The 24,871-nt window shown below is 51.9% G+C and overlaps 1 protein-coding gene across 2 annotated transcripts; it reads left to right on the forward strand.

Moving 5' to 3' along the window:
• Window positions 1-5,993: 5,993 nt before the first annotated feature.
• LOC122385681 lies at window positions 5,994-12,730 on the forward strand. Of its 2 annotated transcripts, none has more exons than XR_006257247.1 (3): window positions 5,994-6,220; window positions 8,052-8,274; window positions 12,313-12,730. XR_006257247.1 is itself a non-coding variant. In XM_043374128.1 (3 exons), the coding sequence occupies exons 2-3, from the start codon at window positions 8,052-8,054 to the stop codon at window positions 11,937-11,939; spliced, it is 1,188 nt and encodes a 395-aa protein (XP_043230063.1). In that variant the 5' UTR covers window positions 5,994-6,220; the 3' UTR covers window positions 11,940-12,258. The 2 variants fall into 2 exon arrangements, 1 of the variants encoding a protein (XP_043230063.1); XM_043374128.1 differs by lacking the exon at window positions 12,313-12,730 and adding an exon at window positions 10,975-12,258.
• The last annotated feature ends 12,141 nt before the right edge of the window (window positions 12,731-24,871 follow it).

The following is a 24,871-nucleotide window of genomic DNA, read 5'->3' on the forward strand; positions in this document are numbered from 1 at the left end:
GGCTCCGGCTCCGGCTCCGGCTCCGAGTAAAATGGTCCGGCGGCTCCGGCTCCAATACTCAGTACATTTTAAATACCTATGGGTGGCAGAAAAAAGAAGATGGGATTGGTGCACGTTGCTTCTGCATTTGCATAACTTAAGGCTATTTTCATATTTTGAATACCGTATTTCTTACTGCCTGGAACTGTAAGTTTAAGGCAGTTCGGTTTGACAAACCGACCGAACTAGGTCAATATTTGTTTCCTCTTTTTGACAGCTCCGGCTCTGGCTCCGGCTCCGAACTATATTGTTTCACAGCTTCGGCTCCGGCTCCGGGCAAAATATGCCGGCTCCGGCGGCTCCGGCTCCGGCTCCGCACCCCGGCCCTGCCTCAAACCGAAAGTCTGGATCCACCCTGGTGCCCTAGCTAATCGCTTACTAGAATCAGCGCACACAGATGTCGTGGTTTACATGTATATACATAGATGTCGCAGCGATAGCGACACATGCAGTGCAAATGGTAGCAGACAGCAGTAGTTTCCCCTACCAAAGTGGTGGTTTTCTACCACAGACGCTCGTCAAGGTCGGAAATTCCAAATACGCAGCGGAAATAGTCACGCATTAACCTCTCTTCTTAAAGGGACCCTCCCACCTTCAAAAAAGTTAATGAATTGGCATGAAAGTGATGTCGCTCGGTTCAGAAAGAGCAAAAACGAATATCTACCAAATTTCATCGAAAAATATTCACCGGTTTTCAAGATATTAGGCTTTTACTTTTGTTTACTTTTTGGGATCTCCGCTGTTCCTAGCGACTTTATTTGAAAGTGCGGCATTTGTTGCGCGCAAAGCAGCATATACCACCCAGTAAACATGCCGACGTCGGCCCGACGTCGGCCGACGTCGGGGTGACGTCGGCAACTCGGCATCGGCATGCCGACTTCGGCCCGACATCGGTCCAACCTCGGCACGACGTCGGCTGGATGTCGGATATGCCCGCATGTTCCGACGTCCAGCCGAGGTCCAGCCGACGTCGGGCCGACGTCGGACCGAGATCAATTGCTGAGGTCCAGTCGACGTCGGGCCGACGTCGGGGCGACGTCGGCGGTCGGACCGACATCGGCCGCTGTTTTGACCGTGAAAATAATATATAATACATGTTTCATGTTTCATAAAGAGCTTCTGTATTCAAAATATCCTCAGGAAACTCAAATCTTCCTCCAAGCTGCACCCCCTGATCCGGACTGGTCGGGAAACTTTATCCCAGTTGGGATTGCCCGTAAGCCGAGCTCGCCCGTAGCCGGGTGCGGTGAGTGCTTGGGGGCTGCTCGGCCTATCCTTTGGTCAGGCTCAGCCCCGGCAACTCACCAGGGCCGGGCCCAGTTCATATACATAGAAAGGCCAGTCGGCAAGTGTCACTTTGCCAAAGTGCCACTTATCAAAGGGACACTTTGGGAAACGTTGGTGCAGGTGTGTAAGAGTGGCTGTATGAATCCATTGTGGGTTCGCCCTTTCCATAAGTGTCACGTAACAGCAATGGGACCAGCGACTCTATATGAACTGGACCCAGGGTGCTCGCCAAGAAGACCAATGTCTCCATCCTATGATCCTTCCGGCTCTGAAATGGTCTTGTCAGACCGAAAGGGCATAACCCAACAAAACAAACCAGATTCATTAACTGGCTGCGTGGTGTAGTGGTTAGCGCACTAACCTCGCGTTCGAATGACATGTGGTTCGAATCCCATCGCCGGCTGATGCTTTTGGCGTGTTGTCCCAGTAAATATGCCGACGTCGGCGACTGGGGGGCTCGAATCCCGCCGCCGGTTGATATTTTTGGCGCGTTGTCCCAATAAACATGCCGACGTCGGCCCCGTCGGTCCAACGACAAACGATCTCGTCAACCTCGGCAAACGATCTCGGCCCGACGTCGGCTCGACGTCGGCTGGACTTCGGCTGGACGTCGGAACATGCGGGCATATCCGACGTCCAGCCGATGTCGGGCCGAGGTTGAACCGACGTTGGGCCGACGTCGGGCCGAGCCTCGGCCCGACGCCGGGCCGACGTCGGCATGTTTACTGGGCCATCGCGTGCTACAAAACGTTTTAGTCAAACATTTAAAAATCGTTAGATATCTGCGATGACGTCACACATTCAGAGGGGTATTCCTATGCATTAGCCCCTCTGAATCAAAATGCTGCAATTTTGAAATTCAATATTTCCGATTTAAGGCATTTCTCGATGTTGTGAGTGCCGAAACCGGTAATTGTGAGCCAGGGACCCCATTTTGGCAATCTCAACTCAAATCTAATGTTAAGGTGGGAGGGTCCCTTTAACCCGCGCCAGGCCGCGGTCCTCGGTGCCAACCGCTCCGGGCCGGTGGGTGTCTGAACTGGTCTGAACACCCCTCTCCTTCTTACTCGGCTCCTGGGCCACGTAGTGACACGTGGCAAGCGGCATTCGAAAGACCTTCGAAAATCAAGACGAAAGCAGTCATTTTTTAACCCTCGCCCGCACATGCCATTTTCCCATCCTAGAACGCACATGGGGGGGGTGGTTGCCACCCCCCCCCCGCGCCATTTCGTTCCTGTTGGAGATAGAGCTTAGCAGTAAAGACCAAAAAGATTCTTTGGGAAGAGACGAATCCAATGATACCCAGTTTTACCTTCTCAGGTCAGTCATTGACCTTCCAGGTCAGGTCAAACTAAAAAATGTTGCTGTTTTGGGTCACCGTTGGATATCAAGTGTGCTGCTTATCAAATACCGATGACGATGCTGTTTTCTGGTGCCAAGCCAGCTAGAACCTCTTTGTCACACTACCCGACCAGAATTTTGCTGCTGAGGTCATTTCAGGTCAAGTTAGGTCAAGGTCAATTATATGTGTTTGTATGTCTGTGTGTGTCTGTGTGTATACTGATGTGTGCACCGATTGTTTTTGGGTCCATATTACATGAAATCATGATCTGAGAAGCTTTTACCAAAAATGCAGTCAAAAAACTTCAGAAAAAAGTAAATTCAGCTTGCCTAAAACGCAATTATCTTAGGTGACCTAGGTTGACCTTGACCCTGACCTTGACCCCTGTACATCGTCAAACAACATGTTCCATGATAGGTAGGAGGTAAGACTGGCAAAAAAGGCCGAAATCAGGGTGTCAAAAGCTCATAAGGCCCATGGCAAACGCAAGATGTTGAGAATTGGCCATTTGGGTCATGACATGACCTGAAAAACAAGGTCATATCTCCGAAACCAAAAATCACAGAAACTTGAAATTTTCAGTGGACATCAAGAAAGGATAGAGGAGCAGCTATACGAAAAATCAGCCTTCTAGCTCTAAAAATGTTGAGTGCAGAGCAGAAAGACTACCTGGGGGGGGGGGGGTGGCAACCACCCCCCCCATGTGCGGGCGAGGGTTAAGTCTGGTGACCAGACTCTGGTCAAGGTCATAGGTCTGGTCATCAGAGAACATCAAAAGAAAAATCTTGCCTATGTGTGTCAACACATTTCGAAACTCCGGCGCATAACTCAAGAACCAATAGAGCTGCAGCAGCGCCGCAGAGAAACGCATTCGATAGCCCTTTCAACGCTTTTTCTAAAGACAGTGCTCAGATTTGACCTCAGGTGACAGGTCAACGGTTTAGCCGGCAGAGGCAATAATTGAAAATAGCTGCTTTTACGAACAATGTTTTTTTTTTTAATCACTTCTGACACTCAGGGTTTGGCAGATAAATTGGGACAAATTTCAACTTCCTCTAAAACGACCATTTTTTGAGTGATTAAGATAATTTTTGAACGTAGGGGAGAGAGGTCATATTGCGCCATGTTCTTAAATGCGCCACACCTTCCTCCTGTCCAAAATTCGATTCGAATGAATGCTCGAATGTGTGCATTTACTTCACCACCAATAACTCGCTCTTATTCCGGTCCACGGGGGCAGGTGAGATGTCTCAGCTTTCTCGCAGACCATTTTTTTGTGATTTCCTCTATTTTCTTACGCGAAACAGTCTATTTCGACCTTTGCTAGTGTCATGGTTTATCTTAGAGATAGTGATTCAACTAATAATCATTGTTAATTGCTCGTTTAATGGTAGTTTTGAAAGTTTATAACCACCGTGGCTTCGCTGTCCTCGCCATATTTGAAGCTCATGAAAAATGTGTTCCATTCGTAATTGCGCCCACCCTATTTGCGCCCTATTCTTCAACTCAGAGAAACAGTATCTGGTGGTTGGGACACATTTCATTGAACACTTTGATTATTAGAGCACTCACCTTACCATTACCTTAGCCTTCACAGCATAAATGGTTAATGGGCTGACACGTTCAAATAGGCTACATAGTTAGGTGGCAAACCGTTGTTTTTAATAGGGCGCTTTTACATGAGAGGCATGGGCGCTTTTTGATGGGGTAGTCCGTAAATGCGCCCTTTGCAGGTGTGTCGGAAAACTTCTCTCTTGTTAGTTTTTATGGGTGTGATACAAATTAAGAGTTGTAATTTGATGCCAAAATAACTGAGGTAGAATTTGAGATATCATCAAGCATGACAGCTGGTCAACTTTGGCCGCAATAGGCCGATATCCTTAAGGTGGCGCAATATGACCTCTCTCCCCTACATATAGGCTAATGAATACTTTTCTATGTTATGCAGGTTGCGTTGTAATTTTGAATCGGTTGATCACAGAACATGGGCTTAAGCAAGTCACCATCAACTTAGTCCGCGCCCACATGCATGCCAATACTCTAATTATGCTCCATCAAATGGCTGAAAGTAGTGTGTATCGAACAGACGTAAACGTTGGAGGAAGAGAAGATGTTGACTCATCCTTACATACTTATTGCATTGACACCGGCCGCTCCCCCGGTTTTCCAGGGGGGCTAAAAGGCAAAATTCAGTTAAATCAGAGGATCCTCGCGAAAACAGTGGCGCGAGCTTACAACGAAGGTAGCCGCGCTATGAGAAAGCGATATACCAGCACCTCAAACATGTACTCTTATGCATTGATGCATATCGACCTGTTAACATAGATGTTGAAGCAGCTGTGACGTTAAAAAGATTGTTTCCTCTTGAAGGGCTTGGAGAAGCGAGCAAGCACGTGCAGGTCTTTTTCGACGATGGTATCCCCATAACCGAACATATGAACAACCGCAAACACCATGAAACATCGCAACCAGCCCAGAAGACGTGATCTTAGTTCCAAAAAGCATGCAGCAGACCTCGGTGATGGCATTCCACTCGGTGACCTCTGACGGCCACGTGGGGCCCCCTTATTTTACGGAATCGGGAGGGGGTTCGCCCTTACAGCGTACCTAACCATTATTCCGGCAGTTCGAATCAACAAGATGGAAGAAGGCATCATCCTGCATGGAGTGATGCTCTTCGAGGAGTCAGCTCCCCGGCATACAGTAAATTAAATACAAAATCTCCTGAAACGGAGGATCCCGCAAACTGTACCCAAGGCTAAATGCCCCCTCCCTTATTAAACCTCAGCCCACACAAGTTCTGGTTGCTGGGGCGTTTTTGCGGCCGAGTCTAACGAACGTCCCCATGTGACTGTGGTGAGCCTCAGTAGTGCCAGTTGGCTACAATTACGAGCCATTTCAGACGGGAGATCTCGCCGCGCGTGCGGCCAGTCCAGGCACCGATAAGGACTGATGCAGGTGGACCACAGCGATCATATTTGGTGATAAATGTGTAAAATTGGTGTGACAATGTGTGATCCAAATTTGAAATGCCTACGTTTACAAATTTCTAAGCTACGGCGTTCTGAATGCAAATATGTATTTTGTCCCAATTTATCTGCCCAACCCTGTAGGTAGGTACTTTGGAGTTTGGACTTACAAGGTATTTTGAAAATTTGACCTTGGGTCAAGGTAGTGACCTGATCGGAAAAGGTCATTTTGCATATCAGTAGATCCGTATTGTCGACCTGAACACATCGAATGTGTTTACTTTTCATTCCTCTAGCATGTCTCCAATCATACAATGCATGCCTGATAAGACCTTATTAGGCGATTTTTCCATCGATCGAAATCAACCAGCTGCTTGGTGATCGGAACGGCGCGGCTCGTCGGGCGGTGGTCTGACCCGCCGCAGGTCATTCGGCTCCGCCAATCAGCGACCAGGGGCGCCGGCCGCCGGGTGCTGGATCGGTCCAGGACCCCTGCGCCCGGCCGCAGTCGCTCCCGATCTTCGTCCGCGAACAGTTCACGTCCGGACGCCTGGTTTCTGGTCGCGCCATCAGCATCAACGAGGTCAGTTTATCTGTTGATATTTTGCCTGCACATATGGAGTATGGTTGCACAATGACATTTGTCGGCTGACTGCTGCGCCTGAAATGGGGGCATGGGTGGTAACTATGTGGCGGTGAGGTGAATTATTTGGTACGTAGCTTATATGCCTAGCAGGCATCCCGCCTCAACATGCAGGGATATCGGCCGCTAATGTATTATGGGTTTTGGTTACCAGGGGCATTTTTTAATATCTAAATTAAAATAAAATATAATATAAGTTGGTTAAAGAGGAAATAATATAACATAAAATATTTGCAATAAAATACAAATGAAAGATAACTTTATGAATAAACAATATTAATAATAATTAACAAATGCATAAATAAGTCACAATGCTACAAAGTAACAAGCAACACATTACAAGCAACGAGGTAAAGTAACAATAGGTAACAATGTAAATTAGGAGTAATGTATGTAAATAAAATAAAGTTAAATTAGATTAAAATTAGATGAACAAAAAGAGAAGTAACTCTGATTTCGGCGGTTGGTTAGCCCGGATTTCTCGGATTCATGCGCTCGGCTGGCCCGGTTATCCGGATTGCTGCGCTTGTCTTGCCCGGATTGCCCGGATTTATGCGCGTAGCTGGCCCGGTTATCCGGATTGCTGCGCTGGGCTTGTCCGGATTTATGGTAAAGTAACAATAAGTAACAACGCTACTATATGGAAAAAGAATAGAAATAAAAAATGAAATAAAACAAATATTAATAAATCATATTAAATAAAATTAAGATAAAATTGAAGTAAACATATCATAAGTTATTGAACAATAAAAATAAATATTGGCATAATAAATATTAAATATTGAATGGAGATTGGATAAACAGCTATAAAAAATAAAAATTAACAAAGCGAGGAGGTGTCTGTCAATTAGATCATGGGAAGTAATCATTTAACCACTGGGGTTTAATAGGTCTTCTGGTTAATACTATCCTTGGGACCGGACAGTATGGAGACTTCGGTATTATGCTTCACTTACAGTTGAGGTTATTTGTGCGCTTACTTAAGGGGACGATTAAGAAAGGTTCAGAAGGGGACTTGGATCAGGTATACTTGCGCCATCTAATGTTAGATAACGCCCCGTCCACCAAGGTGCCCCTAAGAAGGGCGGGACATTTATCTGGTCTCTCATCTGCATTTATCGTTGGACTCGTCAGATGAGTATGCTCATCTTGGGCTCGAGCCACGCCAGACGGCTGAGCCGGCGGCTACGGGAATATCAACGGACAAGCCCGTCGCAGCCGCCGCCAATTTCGGCGGCCGGGATCCCGGGGGCTCGGCTGTCAAGTCTTCGGCACCAGAGGGAGCTACTCGGCCTTGCCAAGGCATATAACCCAAAGTCTGTGATTCTGGTTTTGGGGGGTAATGACTTGGCGTATAAGGATCTCGACGTGCCTGAACTCTCCAACGACTTAATCACGCTGGGTCTGGGGCTTGCGGCCATCGGGATCGAAAAAGTATGGGTCCTCCCAATCCTACCGAGGGCAACCACCCGTCCCTGCGACGTATCTCCCGCACGGTACGAGGAGCGGCGCCGGGCGGTGAACCGCATCTGGGCCACGCGATTCCGGCGGCCGCCAGTGACTATGCTCAACGTTGAATATCCCCAGGGGATGTTGGGACGAGATGGGATCCACCTGTGCGCCCGAGGGGAAATGGCGATGTTAGAAATGGTGAAAAATATAAAATGAGCTCAGGGAATTGTGTCTCAATTGTCATGAATTTAATCAATTGAATTGTCACGTGTATGCCATTTTCACCATGATCTGTCCCTGTTCTCTTTTTTTCTTCGAGATGCCGAGAGGGAGAGGGCGACGTCCAACCGCGTCGGGCGGAAGGACGAGATCGGCATTAAGAGCCAGCCGGGTTGCTGCAACAGCAAGCTCGCCTTCGGCCTCTTCTTCGGCGGGAACGGCTCAAGGGGCAGACAGCGGGACGGTGTCGAGGGAGGAAATATCGGCACTGATCAATGTCGCCGTTCGGGAGGCGGTCGGCGCCGCCACCGAGGGACTACGAGGTAGGTCTGCGGAAATGGAAAATTCCCCTCTTCCATGGGAGGCGGGGCCAGATCATCAATATGTGGGCAATGGGCCAGCCACCCATCACCCCATAACACCTCTCGCTTTTGATGGTGCACCCTCTGGGACAGCGGGCATAGGCAACTCAATCCGCCAGAGAATCATCAGCCACAAGTACGTCGACCTGAAATTGCTGCTGCTACCGGAAGAAAGACCGTCAGGAGGCGAGGAAAGGCAGTATCTGATAGCGGAAGGGGGGAGGATTGCCCTAGGTCCCGCTCCACAGACGGACAGCCTGTCTGTCAGTGGATGGGTCAAGGCGTTCCTTAGGTACGCTAATGTGTACATCGCAGAGTATCCTGAGGAAGCCAAGGCCCTTTTGAGGTACATGTCCATAGTAATGGATTTGTCTCGATCCGGACTTGGTATGGCCTGGAAAAATTACGATGAATCATTCCGCAAGGCAAGAGAGGTCTCCCCATCGGAATATCCATGGGATCATCCACCCCAGATGCTATGGATGGGTGCGGTCGCAAGCGGGGTAGCCACGTTTCAAAAAGGTCAACAGGGAGGGCTCCCCCGCAGGGTACCAAGCAGCATGCCGGGACCCAGCCCTTCAAGGTGCATCGACTTCAACCACCGCAGGGGCTGTAAGTGGACATCCTGCAGATTCAGGCACGCCTGCACTATCTGCGACGGTCCCCACAGTGCCGTGGTATGTCGCGACGGGCCAGGACGGGCACTGGCGCCTAGCGGCGGCGCCCCGATCCACTAAGCGGCGCATCGAGGACACATCTTACCATGGGAAAAGTCACACGATCCAGAGTTCCAGTCGCATCGCTAAGAGCCCGAGGGTCCCTGGCGGTACCTCAGCATCCGGTGGCGGTTCGTGGGGCCCTGTTGTCCCCACGACCAAAAACTATGAAACACAAGGCTATCGTAGGGACCCTGTTGTTCCCTGCAGTAGCGCGGCAAAAGCAAATCACATTTCGAGGGGCCCTGTTGTCCCCCCGGGCGAGAGCGGGAGTTCTGTCTGCGAGCCCGTGGACCCTGTTGTTCCACGGGACGAGAGTGTGAGAGCGCTTGTCACAATTGGGGGCCCTGCCGTCCTTCGCAGTGACACGTCTGGGATAATTAAAGAAAACGGGGAAGTCGATATCCACTCGGCTTTTCCAGTGGTGGTGCAAGGGGAACAGGGTAAGGCTGCATTCCCAGTGGTAGATGCAAAAATGCTTGAGCACCTTCTTGCGGGCTATGATTCGGTAAAGGCCAATTACATTATTGGAGGATTTTCTAAGGGATTTTCGCTGGAATGTACCGCGCCTTGCGCGGGAGACGGCGGAGAAAACCTGCCCTCCTGTCAGTCCTCTCCGGACGCCATAGATAGGTATATCCATGACGAGAAAGCGCGAGGGCGCATTATCGGCCCAGTTGACATCTCTCCGTTCCCCACGCACACAATCGCCCCGATTGGCTTGATTCCCAAATCAACCCCGGGCGAATTTCGCGTCATCCACCACCTGTCATATCCAAGGGGCGGATCGGTCAACGATTCCATTCCCCCTGAGGCGGTGAGAGTCGAATACGGGTGCATTGAGGACGCGATTGGGGAGATACTGGCCCTCTCGAGACCCGCTTTCTTGGCTAAAACGGACATTCAGTGTGCGTACCGTATTGTACCTGTCCGAATTTCAGATAGGAAGTTCCTCGGTTTTCGTTGGCGAGAAAAACTGTATTTTGACTGTGCCCTGCCAATGGGCTGCTCCTCTAGTAGCAAGATTTTCCAGGCAATCAGTGATGCCATAGTGTGGATAGCGAAACGTAGATTTGGGTGCACCTCTATAGTCAATGTCCTGGATGATTTTTTGTTCATTGAACAGACTGAAACATTGTGCAAGATTGCGTTGGGCAGCTTTACTAGGCTATGCGAGCTGGTCCGGGTGCCCCTGAAAGTCAGTAAAACTGTTAAACCGTGCACAAAAATTGAGTTCCTGGGGCTCGAGCTAGACTCAGTGAATAAGCAAATTTTGTTGCCAGAAAACAAAACTGAAGCGTTCAAATTAGCGCTGCAGTCATCGCTTCGAGAAGAGTTCTTGACTCTGCGAGCAGTGCAGTCACTCATCGGCAAGCTGAATTTTGCATGTTTGGCGGTGCCCATTGGCCGCCCATTTCTGAGAAGGCTGATCGACACAACACGTGGTACGATCGAACCGTGGCGTCGGATTACCACTACAGATCAAACACGGAAGGACATGGAGGCTTGGCTTTTATTCCTGTCCCATTTTAATGGTAAAACGATGATGGCTGAGCGATATCCAGATTTGTCGCGTCTACATTGTATTTACACTGATGCGTCCGGGGGGTTTGGCTTTGGGGCCCTGTTCGGATCCAGCTGGTTATGCGGTCAGTGGCCTTCCGCACTTGTGGGAAGCTCAATCGCCGTCAAAGAGTTAGTTCCAGTTGTTATTGCTTGTCACGTATGGGCAGACAGACTCCGGGGCAAATATGTAAAAATAGCATCAGACAATTTATCCGTGGTTTGCGCGATTAATTCTCAGTCGTGCAGGGATCCCCTTCTAATGGCATGGGTCAGGAGGCTTTTCATTGTGTGTATGCTTGGGAACATTCACGTAGTGGCGTCCCACATCCCGTCAAAATGTAATGCATGTGCTGATGCTCTATCCCGCGGGCTGTTACAGCGGTTCCGGGAGCTCATGCCGCAAGCCGATCGGGCTCCCACGGATTGGTCATGGGGCGTCTTCAGCGACCTGTTGCGGTAGCGGCCCTCATAGATGCAGGCTTGGCACCGGGCACGAGGAAATTCTACGCGACCGTCTGGGACCGGATAGCTCGGGGACATCTTCGCGGGGGAGTGCTTTCGTTTCCCATATCGGTCAATGCCGTGGCCGACTATTTGGCTTCCCTGTTCCAAGAAGGCTGTGGCCCGTCTACGATGATGTCTCATGCATCTGCTATAGCGTATGGACACAAAATCAGGGGAATGGCGGATCCGACGGCTGACTTTCGGATCAAGCAATTGCTCAGAGGAGCCGGTAGGTTTAAAGTGTCCGCTGATCAACGTAGGGCCCTCTCGATACAAGAGGTTCAAGCGCTGTGCAGTAAACTTTATGTAGCGGGCCTTCCGAGAGTAGACCGGCTAGCCTTCCGGGCCATTTTTCTCTTGGGATTTTTTGGTCTCTTACGGCCTGGTGAATTAGTTAAGGGGATAGCTCCTCAACACACAATTCGGCTATGTGACGTCACAGTCTCAAAGCAGCGACTAGTTATTAGAATTCCGTCTTCGAAGACGTCTCCAGGTCCTCACGTTTTGACGTTTAATGCCCGACCTGATACGGATTTTTGCCCAGTGAGAGCTGTCGGTGATTTTATACAGGTCAGACCTCAGGGTGATAGTCAGCTGTTCGTGGATGCCAGGGGTTCAGCTATCTCTACAGCAAGGCTCTCAAAAGTGCTGAAGAGGACTGCTCTGCTGCATGGCATGAGCTCATCTGGCATATCTGGTCACTGTTTGCGCATAGGTGGGGCATCACATGGCGCATTGCAGGGGATGTCGGAGCTGCAGTTGGCCGAGGCGGGGCGCTGGCGTTCCCGTGCGGTGCGCAGGTATTTTCGGGGGACGGTTTCGGTGCTTGATGTCTCGTAATAGCCTCGTAAAAGCATCTTATTCGCGAGGCTTCCCGTAAAACGGTAGTCAGGAGCCCGGCTTGTCTTGGCGAGAACGACGAGGTAAAGGTTTGGTGGTGGTGGGATCACCGTTTTCGCCTGTCTTTTGTTATCAATGCTGTGTAGCAAGGAAAAACGGTGGGGTTGATGTATTATGGTGGTGGCACCGTTTTTTCCCGCTAGAAGTGATGGGACGCAACGGTTAGTGGATGTATTCGGCAGGGTTGTGTGTATATGTGAAAGAACGCAATTTGTATTGGTTGTATATAAAATACACTCCCAATCAATCAGCACCCAACTGTCTGTCTCGTGATTTCTTGAGGAGAAATTTGATGATGTTTATTCATTCACAGATGTCGAGAGGAATGGAAAATGCATGCCTGATAAGACCTTATTAGGCGATTTTTCCATCGATCGAAATCAACCAGCTGCTTGGTGATCGGAACGGCGCGGCTCGTCGGGCGGTGGTCTGACCCGCCGCAGGTCATTCGGCTCCGCCAATCAGCGACCAGGGGCGCCGGCCGCCGGGTGCTGGATCGGTCCAGGACCCCTGCGCCCGGCCGCAGTCGCTCCCGATCTTCGTCCGCGAACACCCCCCCCCCCGGCCCACTAATCAGGCGCTGGCGGGCATTCGATTTTTTTTTTTACACCTCGTTATCATGTACGTGAAAACTGGGTGCGGTGGTGGTGGCACCGTTTTTTCCCGCTAGAAGTGATGGGACGCAACGGTTAGTGGATGTATTCGGCAGGGTTGTGTGTATATGTGAAAGAACGCAACTTTTCACAACTTTTTCACAACTTTTCAAACACAACGCAACTTTGTGTTTACTTTTCATTCCTCTAGCATGTCTCCAATCATGAAAAAGTTATTGTCAAAAACTGCTGGGGGCCTTTGATGACCTAAGATGACCCCAGGGAAATGGAGGGGTCATGGTTGCAATTTTTCGATTTATCTGTCTATTTTACCGATGTTTGAGTGTTTGGAATGACGTTCGTCGAAAAGAACCGCCTCTCGATTTTCTCCTATTTACTCAAAAAGGAGAGGGCGCAAAATTGACCTGACCGTCAGTCACCGATATCAAAACTCCGAGATAAACATTTTATAGGTAGGTACGTACATACTGCTACTCGTGCCAGCCGCTGAAAATTTCAAGGCAATCATTCAGTCGGTGTAACTAATGACGAATATTCAAGTTTTTACTGAGGTGAGGTTTCTTGAAGTGACGTAGTGACTGGACCTTTAGCGACCTGGGTCTGAAATGTTCATGACATGTGCGGAAAAGATGCATTGACAGGTGTGCCAAATACGGCCACCGTTTTTTAGATATCCGCAAAAGACCGCAATGGGGTGTCCGAACATTTCCCCAGCCCCGGCGTGGGTTAAAAAAGGCGCTACTTGATGTTCGGTTGGGCAGAGCCTAGGTTGATGTCACAGATTTGTGTTTGTCGGCGCCGGGGTGGTGCCCGCAGACGCCCGCCGGTACGGCCTCCACAGCACCAGCTGACGACGGGAGCCCAACCAGGTAAGTTAACTACTGTTAACGCCAGACCCCTTGAGACCCTAATTTTTCGCGATTATTTTTAAATGCGTGGAGGAATTTCAACCAAGCTCAGGACATGGCCGTTTCAAGACAGGCCGAAACTTTTACAATTTAGATATTTTATCGCCATTTCAATATTTCAGGCACTTGTCATTGACTCGTAATGTTAACTGTTTTTCCATCCTGGATAGAGGCTTTCTACGTCATATGACATTAGGCTCCGCCCACGACTGCGGCATTGACCCGTGCCCATCAGCGACCTCTGTACAAACGACACCCTTTTTTTGTCCTCCCAGCAAGCCAAGTGGCTATAGCCGGGGGAGGGGGAAAGTTACTAGCTGGCAATTGGCCAGGTCTTCCGTTTACGTTACGTTAATGCCGGCTATTTAATTCCGGCCCAAGAACTAAGACAAAGGCAAAAGACTACGTTAAAGGGACCCTCCCACCTTAACATTAGTTTTGAGTTGAGATAGCCAAATTGGTGGCCATGGCCTGAAAATACCGGTTTGGGCATTCACAACATCGAAAAATGCTTTAATTCGGAGATATGGAATTTCAAACTTGCAGTTTTCGGATTCTAAGGGGCTAATGCATTGGTATGCCCCCTTAGAATTTGTGACGTCAGCGGAGATCTAACGATTTTTAAATCTTTTACTAAAACGTTTGGCAGCACGCGGTGGTATATGCTGCTTTGCGCGCAACAAATGCCGCACTTTCAAATAAAGTCGCTAGGAATAGCGGAGATCCCAAAAAGTAAACAAAAGTAAAAGTCTAATATCTTGAAAACCGGTGAATATTTTTCGATGAAATTTGGTAGATATTCATTTTTGCTCATTCTGAACCGAGCGACATCACCTTCATGCCAATTCATTAACTTTTTGAAGGTGGGAGGGTCCCTTTAAACCGGCTCATGTGGCGTCCGGTGGGTTGCAAAGCAAAGGGAAGGCCGAAAGGTGCCTGATGGGCGAGACAATGAATTTGGTTACTTACATAGAACTTGCTGCTGAGACTTGCTGCTGATTTGTGTGCTGTTGTTTGGTGTGTGTTGCCATCTGTGAAGGACTATGAATTTCGCTGACGCTTCAGTGCTATGAGTCAGTTGCAGCAGACGGTCAAGTAAATGTTAGGCTCTTGTTGACTCTTGTATATAGGACCAAGAGGACCATCACTCCTCAACCTACTACTCAGTCGTGCTTCGAACAAACGTTAACGATTCCTAACAAATACGATTTTCGATGTAGGGTATCTGTTTGAAATACGAGCGAGCCGTATGATGTGAAGCTCAGGCAATTAACTTATTATTGCGTTGTTCGATGGTTGCATAGCGATGTACAAATCGGCAGCTACTTGGTGACATCCGACATCCCATTATCGCATTATCTGCAACGCCATAGGCTTTAAATACAGGTGAATATTTCCTAACCTTATGTCAGTTATATGCCATCTGCCCGTCATATGCAGCTTATAAAAAAATATATATCAGCGAACATATCAGCATTGTAGAAGCAATGCGCATTGAGCATTTATGACTCCTTAGTCATCATGTCGCTCTCTGGGCACTGTCAGCCAAGACGCTACGCACAACTCCGCCGACTTTCGGCACCGCTCGACCGTCGCCCGTCCCCGCTCCCCGCCACAGCGAGAGTGACCGCGCGCCGGCCCGAAACCGCCGCAGGCCAAGACCACAGAGGCGGGGCTTAGCTGTGACGTCATAACGTATCACAGACTGACTGGTGATAGCCTCTACACACCGGATGAAAATCTTGCTCGAAATTTAACATTACGAGTCAATGACAAGTGCCTGAAATATTGAAATGGCGATAAAATATCTAAATTGTAAAAGTTTCGGCCTGTCTTGAAACGGCCATGTCCTGAGCTTGGTTGAAATTCCTTCACGCATTTAAAAGTAATCGCGAAAAATTAGGGTCTCAAGGGGTCTGGCGTTAACAGTAGGCAAGATAATTGCGGCACAGACAGCATCACCGCAGACGTTTTACATCTGCCATCTAGCGGCCAGTAGTGAAGGTGCAATCATTGCGGCACAGTATCACTGCAGGCGTCTTACTTCTGCCATCTAGCGGCCAGTAGTGAAGGTACGGTCATTGCGGCACAGTATCACTGCAGGCGTCTTACTACTGCCATCTAGCGGCCAGTAGTGAAGGTACGGTCATTGCGGCACAGTATCACCGCAGGCGTCTTACTACTGCCATCTAGCGGCCAGTAGTGAAGGTACGGTCATTGCGGCACAGTATCACTGCAGGCGTCTTACTACTGCCATCTAGCGGCCAGTATTGCAGGTACGGTCATTGCGGCACAGCATAACTCGCACCGGGCCGGTGTTCGGCAGGGGTGGCAGGGGTGGTGCATTTGAACATCCCTCTCTGACTCGGCTTCTGGGCCACTTAGCGACACGAGCTAAGCGGCGCTCGAGGGAGCGCTAGAAATCATGACGACGGTATGTCGATTATTTTGGGTTAGGCCAAAGGTTTGACAAACCGGCGCATACTCGTAATTCGGGAGCCAATAGAACAATAAAGCTGCAGCGCCACCGACATCGGTAGCTTGTAAATTGTCATCAGATTTGACCAAAGACACTAAAAAACAGGCGTTTTTCTATTTGTTTTACGTTACAACTTTTAGCTAAAGAAAGGTACGCCATTTCGTTTGCCAGCATCGTGTTTCTCTTGTCGAGACGCTTCGAATAAACTATAGTTTGGCCTTTAAGGGTCATTTTTAAAGTTAAACCTTAAAGTCAAGGTCATTACCTTGATAGAAAACGTAATGTTGCATATCAGTCACTCCGTATCGTCGACGTGAACACACCCAAGCTGTTTTCGTCACTCTAGCATGTCTCTATCAAAATGTAATATAAAAAACCAGCTGGGACCTTTAATGACCTAAGATGACCTCAGGAGCATAAGGGCGGGAGGGAGTCACTGGCGCAATTTCCCGATTCAGTGTGCCTTTTTACCTGTAACGATTTTTTGAATGACGTTCGTCTAAAAGAGGCGCCTTTCAATTTCCTCCCACTGGCTTATAATAGAGAGGGCGCAAAATTGGCCTTACTTTAGGTCACCGGTTCCAAAATTCTGAGATAAACATTTTATACACACTGCTACCTTTATTATTCACTGAATGTTTCAAGGCGATCGTTCAGTACAGGATGTCCCAAAATTAATGTCACACCCTCCCACAACCTTTATTTTGCCTTCTGTAGCGCAATGTCAATATAATTTCCCCGGTACTAGCTCCCAGACCATCTTAGCTGCATTCTAGTCACGTGACCTTCGAATTTTTGTGACCCTGACCGGTCAAGGGGTGTACGGAGGTCATTTCCGGGGCAGTACCCAGCGCGTGCGGACCAGGTGTCCGAGATGGCAAAACTGCAGAGCAAATCGTCCCGCAGCGGGGCAGTCGGCATGCGGATTGCCGGCGGCATGACCTACGGCCAAGTCGCTAGGCACTGGGCACGAGTTGCTGCATGATTTGGCGCTGGTTGACACGCGGCAAAAGCGGATAGACGCCTGAGAACAAGCTAGGTCGCGGCAAGAAGACTTCCGCCAGCCGGGTATAGCGCAGATCGTCATTGCGAAGTGCGGAGATAAAGACGGGCTTATCCACAAGGACACTGGCAAGGAAGCTGTTACCAACAGTCATCCAGTCTCCAAGTCGACAATCCATCGATACCGGAGGTTGTCTCTAAAGCTGAAGCTCACCAAGCCACGTCTCCAGCCGAGAAATTCTGCTGAACATGTCCAGGGTCATCTTTCAATGGGTCGGCGCCCCGACTCATCGAGCTAGAACGACGCAGGACTGGTCCAGATCGAACTTCCCAGCATTCTGGGAGAAGGACAAATGACCGGCAAATAATCCTAACCTGTCGTCGAGAGAACATTTTAGGGCGATCGTCCGGTAAGAGGTGAACAAAATGGCACCAGCATAATCTGAAGGCACGCTGACCAGGAACGTTCGAACTGTCTGGTCCAAGATCAGTCCACAGAAGCTGGGCATGTTGATGTCTGATGTCCCGGACCGTATGCTTGCCCGTATCAGGGAGAATGTGGGATACATAGTATGTAAGAAAAGCGCACTTCTCATGTTTGTTATTTTCATGCAATTGACGCTGGAAGGGTGTGACATTATTTTTGGGACACCCTGTAAGTGTAGCTATGGCGAGCATTCTATTTTTTTTCCTGAGGTGAGGTCAATTGACGTACCTGGTGACCTGACCTTGAGTGGGTCTGAAATTTTCGCAACATGTGCAGAAAAAAGTTCATGAACAAGTGTTCCAAAAATGGCTGCACTCCGCGCGGCCAATTTTGAGATATAAGAGAGAAACCGCAGGGGTTGTCCAAAACACCCCTCCCCCGGCATGTCACGGGAAACTCAGTGGCGGATCCCGAGGAGGCACAGTCGACAGTCGGGTCATGCCCCCCCCAAAAAAAACAGTGAGGGGTGATTTTACCCCCAAAAGCCGAAGACATAAATGAGTTATAAACGCCGCCACGCATACTCAAAATCACCTGTCAAATACTCGAGAGCTAATATCGCTGCTTTTTCTTGATTGGGTTGCGTGATAGGCGTATTGACAGACACAATCAGTACTTTCCCAGATATAAGCAAGGGGTCTGCACGTGCGCACATGCAGCCGCACCTGATAGGTAATGCAGAGGTTTAGTACCGTTGGAAAACAAATTTCTAAGATGCCCAAATGTATTCGTCGCTAGTGGTTATGGAGTACCTACATTGCTGCATACAAAATCTCAGCAAAACGGAACCGCTAGTCTCCGAGCTACGAATTAGGGGCGCGCGCGTGGCGCGTGCGCACGTGCAACGGCACTTCAAGATAGCGACGAGTATCAGGAACGTTTAGCTTAGCTCTTAGAAAGGCAGATACACGGTTTCAGCCAAATCGGGCAGCTAGTTTTCAAGATATGAACGAGGGGTGTGCACGTGCGCACGTGCGGCCGCACCCCTTGTTTGAGGTGTGAACCAGCAATGGTTGTTAAGGTGCTGCCTGTATACAAAATTTGAATGAAATCGGACGAGTAGTTTTTTAGATAAAAAAAGGGGTTGTGCACGTGCGACGTGCATCAGCACCTCAAAGTTGGGACATGTATTATTGGCAAGTGTGATATACCTAGCTGTGTGCCAAATCTGAAGTCATTCCGCCCAGCCGCTCCAGAGACACTGTCACGCCATTTCCATAAACATCTCTCATGCGCCACGTGCAAGTGCTCCCCCATCACACCGCATCGGTTCGGTGGATGGTGACCATCAATTTCAATGAATGCGGCGGTGAAAAAATGTCGTAGGTAAACTGGCTCCCGAGTTATAAGCGTTTACTTTTAGGGCCGTTGTGGTCATGGCCAGATTTTCTGTGTCCATTCCCTGTATGCAGAGGTCTATGGCGTGACCTATCGATAAAATGATTTGACCACTTGTATTAGTTAGGTCATTGTTTCCTTATTGGTCAGGCTGCTTTTCCGCCAAAGTCATTTCGGTAGGCGGAAATTTGACCACGCTGACGTGACTGTTTTCGACGGTCGGCGCTTCCGACGGGCGCTAAAGCGCCTCCCTGCCCGTGATTGTATATACTGACTGACATGTCTGCAAGCGTGGACGTACGTGAGTGTGAGGACGCGTGGCAGAGTGTTTTTGTGTGTGTATGATTCATAGGCTGACATAAGAATGTACTGCATCGCTCACGCTGTTGACTCGGAACCATAAAAGCCACTGCTGCTGTGGAGTGCTCCTCAAGGCAAATACAAAATAGAAATACGTTTCATTTAGTGCAAACGAAGGCCACGATCTGGATGCCACTATCTGTTATGTGGCGCACCGGACGTTCGTGTGGATGTAAAGGTGCCTACGGCGAAATCAGCACGATTTCCCCGAATCTCTAACGGCATGACTGAAAGCATGGCTCCCGTTTCTAAAATGTATTGTATCAGTGGCTGGCATATAGCGGCACAACCAGACTAAATTCCACAAACAAAGGGGCGCCACCACGCCGCCACCATATAGTTAGATGCAGATCTGGCTCGGTCCTATACACGATCATAGCGATTACGGTTGTTACAGATATCATTTTCTCTCATTTTGTGTCGTATGCCAAAGTTATCACCAGCGAGCTCTCTAACAGCAGCTCGTCACACGTCAGTGAGTCAGTGAGTCAGTGAGTCAGTGAGTCAGTGAGTCAGTGAGTCGAGTCAGTGTGTCAGTGAGTAAGTGTGTGAGTGAGTCAGTGAGTCAGTGTGTCAGTGAGTCAGTGTGTCAGTGTGTCAGCTCGTCACACGTCAGTGAGTCAGTGTGTCAGTGTGTCAGTGTGTCAGTGTGTCAGTGAGTCCAAAGTGCAGCTGGATGCGCCGTGCAGCCGGTCGGCCGCTGGCTATCGCTCCTCCGGGCGGGCGGGCGGGCGGCAGAGCAGACCGCCGTGGAGCGGGCGCCGGCCGGCTCAGAAGAACTGGGTGCAGCTGGCCCGGCCGGCGGTACACTCGCAGAGCAGACCCTCGAACGGCTGGAAGCCGCCGGCCGGGAACAGACCCGTGTACCAGCCACGGTCGCGGCCGAACGCCCGGCTGTTCCACTCGTGGTGGTAGCAGCCTGCCGACCGGTGTCAGACGGTGTCAAAGGCGTGTCAGAGGGGTGTGAGAGGGTGTCAGAGGGGTGTTAGAGGGGTGTCAAAGGGTGTCAGAGGGTGTCAAAGGGGTGTCAGAGAGTGTCAGAGGGGTGTGGTCAGACGATGTCAGACGGTGCAAGAAGGTGTCAGACGGTGTCAGACTGTTGGATGGTGTCAGAAGGTGTCGGAGGGTGTCGGAAGGTGTCAGAGGGTGTCAGAGGGTGTCAGACGGTGTCAGGGACTGTCAGACGGTGTAAGTAGGTATCAGAGGGGTGTCTGTCAGAGTGTTTCCGAGGGGTGTTTGGTGGTGTCAGAGTGTGTCATAGGAAGTCAGACGGTGTCAGAAGAGCTGGAGGGATGTCATAGGGTGTCAGAGTGTAAACAAGTCGTCATATTGGCGGCTGGTCTATCCCCACGGCCCACACACGGACGAGCTCGACTACTGTGTAGGGGCGCTTGTCTGGCGGCTTGTGAGCTTATCTGGCATCGTGTCTCAAGAAATATCTAGCTAAGTAATGATAAACCTTATAGGATGAATCATTCGACTATTCGATTCTCTGCGGTAGAAGGCAGACGGATCAAACTTTGAAGGGCCACCACCATTTGAAAAAATGGGCAATTTTGGGCGAATGACTCAAGATCGGGACCCCAGCCACCTGCTTCTACAAGTAACACTGAATAATTCCGAAATTACCCTGAAAATTCTTGAAGAAGATGTTACGTAGTCAGTGCGTGCCCCGATCAGTAGCCCAGTGTCGCCTCAGCTCAGCGCGACCGCTGTCACCCGTGACGGCAGATGCCGATACTCACATTGCGGGCTGACCTCGCGCACCACGTAGCTGTGCTCGTTGCACATGAATCTCTCGCAGTCGCTGGAGAAGATGGACACCTCCGAGCTGGGTGCGAACATCATGTCGCCTTCGAACGGGCCGCAGCCGGTGCTCAGATCGCCGCAGCCGGGCTTGTCCACCTGCGGGGCGCGGCGCCGTGCCGGCCGACAGTGCGGCAGTGACGCCAGCCAGCCCTCTCAGACTCTCAGACTCTCTCTCTCTCTCTCTCTCTCTCTCTCTCTCTCTCTCTCTCTCTCTCTCTCTCCTCCTCCTCCTCCTCCTCCTCCTCTCTCTCTTCCTCTCTCTCTCTCTCTCTCTGTCTCTGTCTCTGTCTCTTTCTCTCTCTCTCTCTCTCTCCCTCTCTCTCTCTTCCTCTCTCTCTCTCTCTCTCTCTCTCTCTCTCTCTCTCACACACACACACACACACACTCACACACACACACACACACACACCGACACACACACACACACACACACACACACACACACGTCATCTTATATCGTTCACTGTACAGTTATAGCAAGCATGACAATAAACCGGCAGATAAGCTAGATATGATTGAGGAAGGATGAAATCTCTATAATGATGACATCTTTCACACAAACATTTCCGAAGCAAGAATACGAGTATGTGCTTTCGTATTCGTGAACGATGCCGGTTAAGTCTTCCAATACGGGATAGCCTGCACAATATCTACGCCCTTCATTTCCCGCGCCGGGCCACCGTCCCCCGCGCTGAGCGCTGACCCCCGTCCCCCGCGCTGAGCGCTGACCCCCCTCCCCCGCGCTGAGCGCTGACCCCGTCCCCCGCACTGAGCGCTGAGCGCTGACCGGCGCCGGTCGGCGCCGCGCTCACCTGGCAGATGGGGTAGAGCATGTTGGCCCGGTTGTCGCACATATAGTCCTTCCAGCCCTGCGATTGGCGCGTGACGGTGAGGCCAGCGCAGTTGGTGCGCCGCAGGTCGTCCGGGTGGCCCTCCTCCCAGGGCGCGAACGTCAGCGTGTCGCCCTGCAGCGTCTGCCACTGGCGGCCGCTGAAGCGGGCGTTCACCCAGCCGCCCAGCTCGCGCGTCGAGTCGCGCCCCTGCAGGAGGGGGGGGGGGAGGGACAGATACAACACTGGGCCCAAGGGAACGGGGGAGGAGGAGAGGCGGCATTTACCACACTGGGCACGCCAGATTTGGTCGCAACCCTGTACAGACCGGGGAAAGTTGACCCACGGCTCACGGCAGAGTCCGTGTCAAGAGTAATCACCGTTCAGTGTCTCCGTTGGGCGCTGTGCGGGCCCGGCGGTGCAGCCCGTTACCCCCTGTCCCCGGCGGCGTCTCGGTGCGCCCGTTACCTCCCTGTCCCCGGCGGCGTCTCGGTGCGCCCGTTACCTCCCTGTCCCCGGCGGCGTCTCGGTGCGCCCGTTACCTTACTGTCCCCGGCGGTGTCTCGGTGCGTCCGTTACCTTACTGTCCCCGGCGGCGTCTCGGTGCGCCCGTTACCTCCATGTCCCCGGCGGCGTCTCGGTGCGCCCGTTACCTCCCTGTCCCCGGCGGCGTCTCGGTGCGCCCGTTACCTCCCTGTCCCCGGCGGCGTCTCGGTGCGCCCGTTACCTCCCTGTCCCCGGCGGCGTCTCGGTGCGCCCGTTACCTTACTGTCCCCGGCGGTGTCTCGGTGCGTCCGTTACCTTACTGTCCCCGGCGGCGTCTCGGTGCACCCGTTACCTCCATGTCCCCGGCGGCGTCTCGGTGCGTCCGTTACCTTACTGTCCCCGGCGGCGTCTCGGTGCGCCCGTTACCTCCATGTCCCCGGCGGCGTCTCGGTGCGCCCGTTACCTTACTGTCCCCGGCGGCGTCTCGGTGCGTCCGTTACCTTACTGTCCCCGCAGCGTCTCGGTGCGTCCGTGTAGTGTATTGCACCACCCACGCGATATATACAGTCCGGTTAAAAGGAAGAACTCAAAACGCGCACGGCACAGACCGTCACCATCCGTGACCACCGTCGCCAACCGACTGCCCCGCCGGCCGGCCTACGGACACGTCACTCGCCCTCAGCGCCACCCCCACAACCTGCAGTTAACAGAACTGCCGCTAGGTGACACTGGCACACTCGTACGGTACGGAACGAAAGAGGGACACCAGTCCGTAACAGAACACCACATTCTTCCCCCCTGGAAAAAGTTACAGTCTATTTGGCGCACGTCTCGTACGCTGGGACCTCCTCACCGGCTGCGTCCCTGAGTTCACTCTCGCGCCCGGCTGGAGAGCAGGTTCGACCGCCACCAGCCCGGCACCGCTCGCTGCCTCGCGCGGCGACAGCAGTATGCCAGCGTCTTGTTGCTCTGCCTGCCGCTCCGTCGCCGGAGGTGGTGACGCCTCCCGCTCCCGAGCGTCCTCTGCGTCTTCCGGTGACACAGCCACGCCGTCCTCCGCGGGACCCCGGCTGGCCTCGGTGTGCCGCCGGCCGACCCCCAGTGACACAGCCTGTCCGTCCTCCAGTGGCACGCCGTCCTCCACGTGCCGCCAGTCGTCAGCCTCCAGCCGCTCCCCGCGGCGAGGCACAGACGTCGGAGACACCGCACTCCGCTGACCAGCCCCCGGCTGACCGCTCTGACCCACGTGCAGCTCAGCCTGAGACTGCTGCGGCGCCCGAGCTGTCGTCAGCCGCTCTGCGTGGATCCGGGAGCCGTCATCTAGCCTGTAGCTGACTGGTCCCAGGCGAGACTCCACCCGTCTCGGCTCGGAGTACCGTGGCCGTCCCTTCTTGGGACGCGGCACCAGCCGGCACCGGACCCAGTCGCCGACCTGGAACCGTGGTGTCTCAGCTGCACGCCGCTCGTCAGCGTACCTCTTCTGCTTCTTCTGCCTCTTCTGCACTCTGTCTCGCAGCTCACGATCTTGCGGTTCTTCCGTGGGAAGAGCCGCCGCGTGCAGACGTGTCCTCAGCTTCCGTCCGTGCAGAAGCTCGGCTGGACTCAGCCCCGTCGTGGCGTGAGGCGTGCTCCTGTACGTCTGCAGAAACTTCTGCAGATAACACGCTCGATCTTCGCCGCTCCGGTCCGCCGCCTGGAGAGCACTTTTCACAGTGCGATTCGCACGCTCCACCGCACCTGACCCGGCAGGGTGGTACGGCGTGACCCGGATGTGGCGTGTGCCGACACTCCTCAGGTAGTCTGCGAACGCTGCTGAGGTGAAGTGTGTCCCGTTGTCGGACACCAGCTCCTTCGGGTAACCTTCTCGAGATGCTAGCGTCTCCAGAAACTGCACCACCGCCTCCGTGCTGGGTTCTGTGCAGAAGCCGACTTCTATCCATTTGGAAAAGTAGTCTACCAGCACTACCGCGTATCGGTGCTGGCGGCGCGCTTCCATTGGACCGATAAAATCCACGCCCACCTTCTCCCATGCCGCTCCTGGCAGCGGCACAGGGTGTAGCGGCGCACTGCGAGTCCGAGCCGACTTGTCCACGTCAGCACACACGTCGCAGTTTCTCACCGCCTCTTCTATGTCCGTGTCCATCTTGGGCCACCAGTAGATGTCACGAGCCCGCTGCTTAGTTCGGACGATCCCTTGATGTCCTTCGTGGGCCAAGGACACCATCCTCGTCCGCAGCGCCGCCGGCACGATCACCCGCTGACCGCGGACGACCAGGTCTCCCACTAGGCTGAGCTCCTCTCGGCAGTTGTAGAAGGGCTGCAGCTCTGCCGGGCAGTCGCGACGCCGTCGCGGCCACCGCCGTGGGATCTGCTGCACCAGCTGGCACAGCACTGGGTCAGTCTGTGTCGCCTCCAGCAGCTCGTCCCGCCGCACTGCTCCGAGCTGGGCAGTCACTGCCGCCACCGCCACGACATCATCATCCAGTTCGCCTTCCTCTGCGCCTGGCAGTCGTGAGAGGCCATCAGCTGGGTTGTCACCGCCTCTGACATGCTCCACGG

The sequence above is a fragment of the Amphibalanus amphitrite genome, unplaced genomic scaffold (assembly GCF_019059575.1).
Source record: "Amphibalanus amphitrite isolate SeventyFive unplaced genomic scaffold, NRLGWU_Aamphi_draft 000227F_arrow, whole genome shotgun sequence".
NCBI lineage: Eukaryota > Metazoa > Arthropoda > Thecostraca > Balanomorpha > Balanidae > Amphibalanus > Amphibalanus amphitrite.

Excerpts from the sequence above, each read along its gene's own strand:
- LOC122385681 (XM_043374128.1), top strand. The coding sequence starts at position 8,052 with ATGCCGAGAGGGAGAGGGCGACGTCCAACCGCGTCGGGCGGAAGGACG. Across the intron at positions 8,275-10,974 it reads CGCCACCGAGGGACTACGAG|CGGTTCCGGGAGCTCATGCC; the intron begins GTAGGTCTGCGG and ends GGGCTGTTACAG.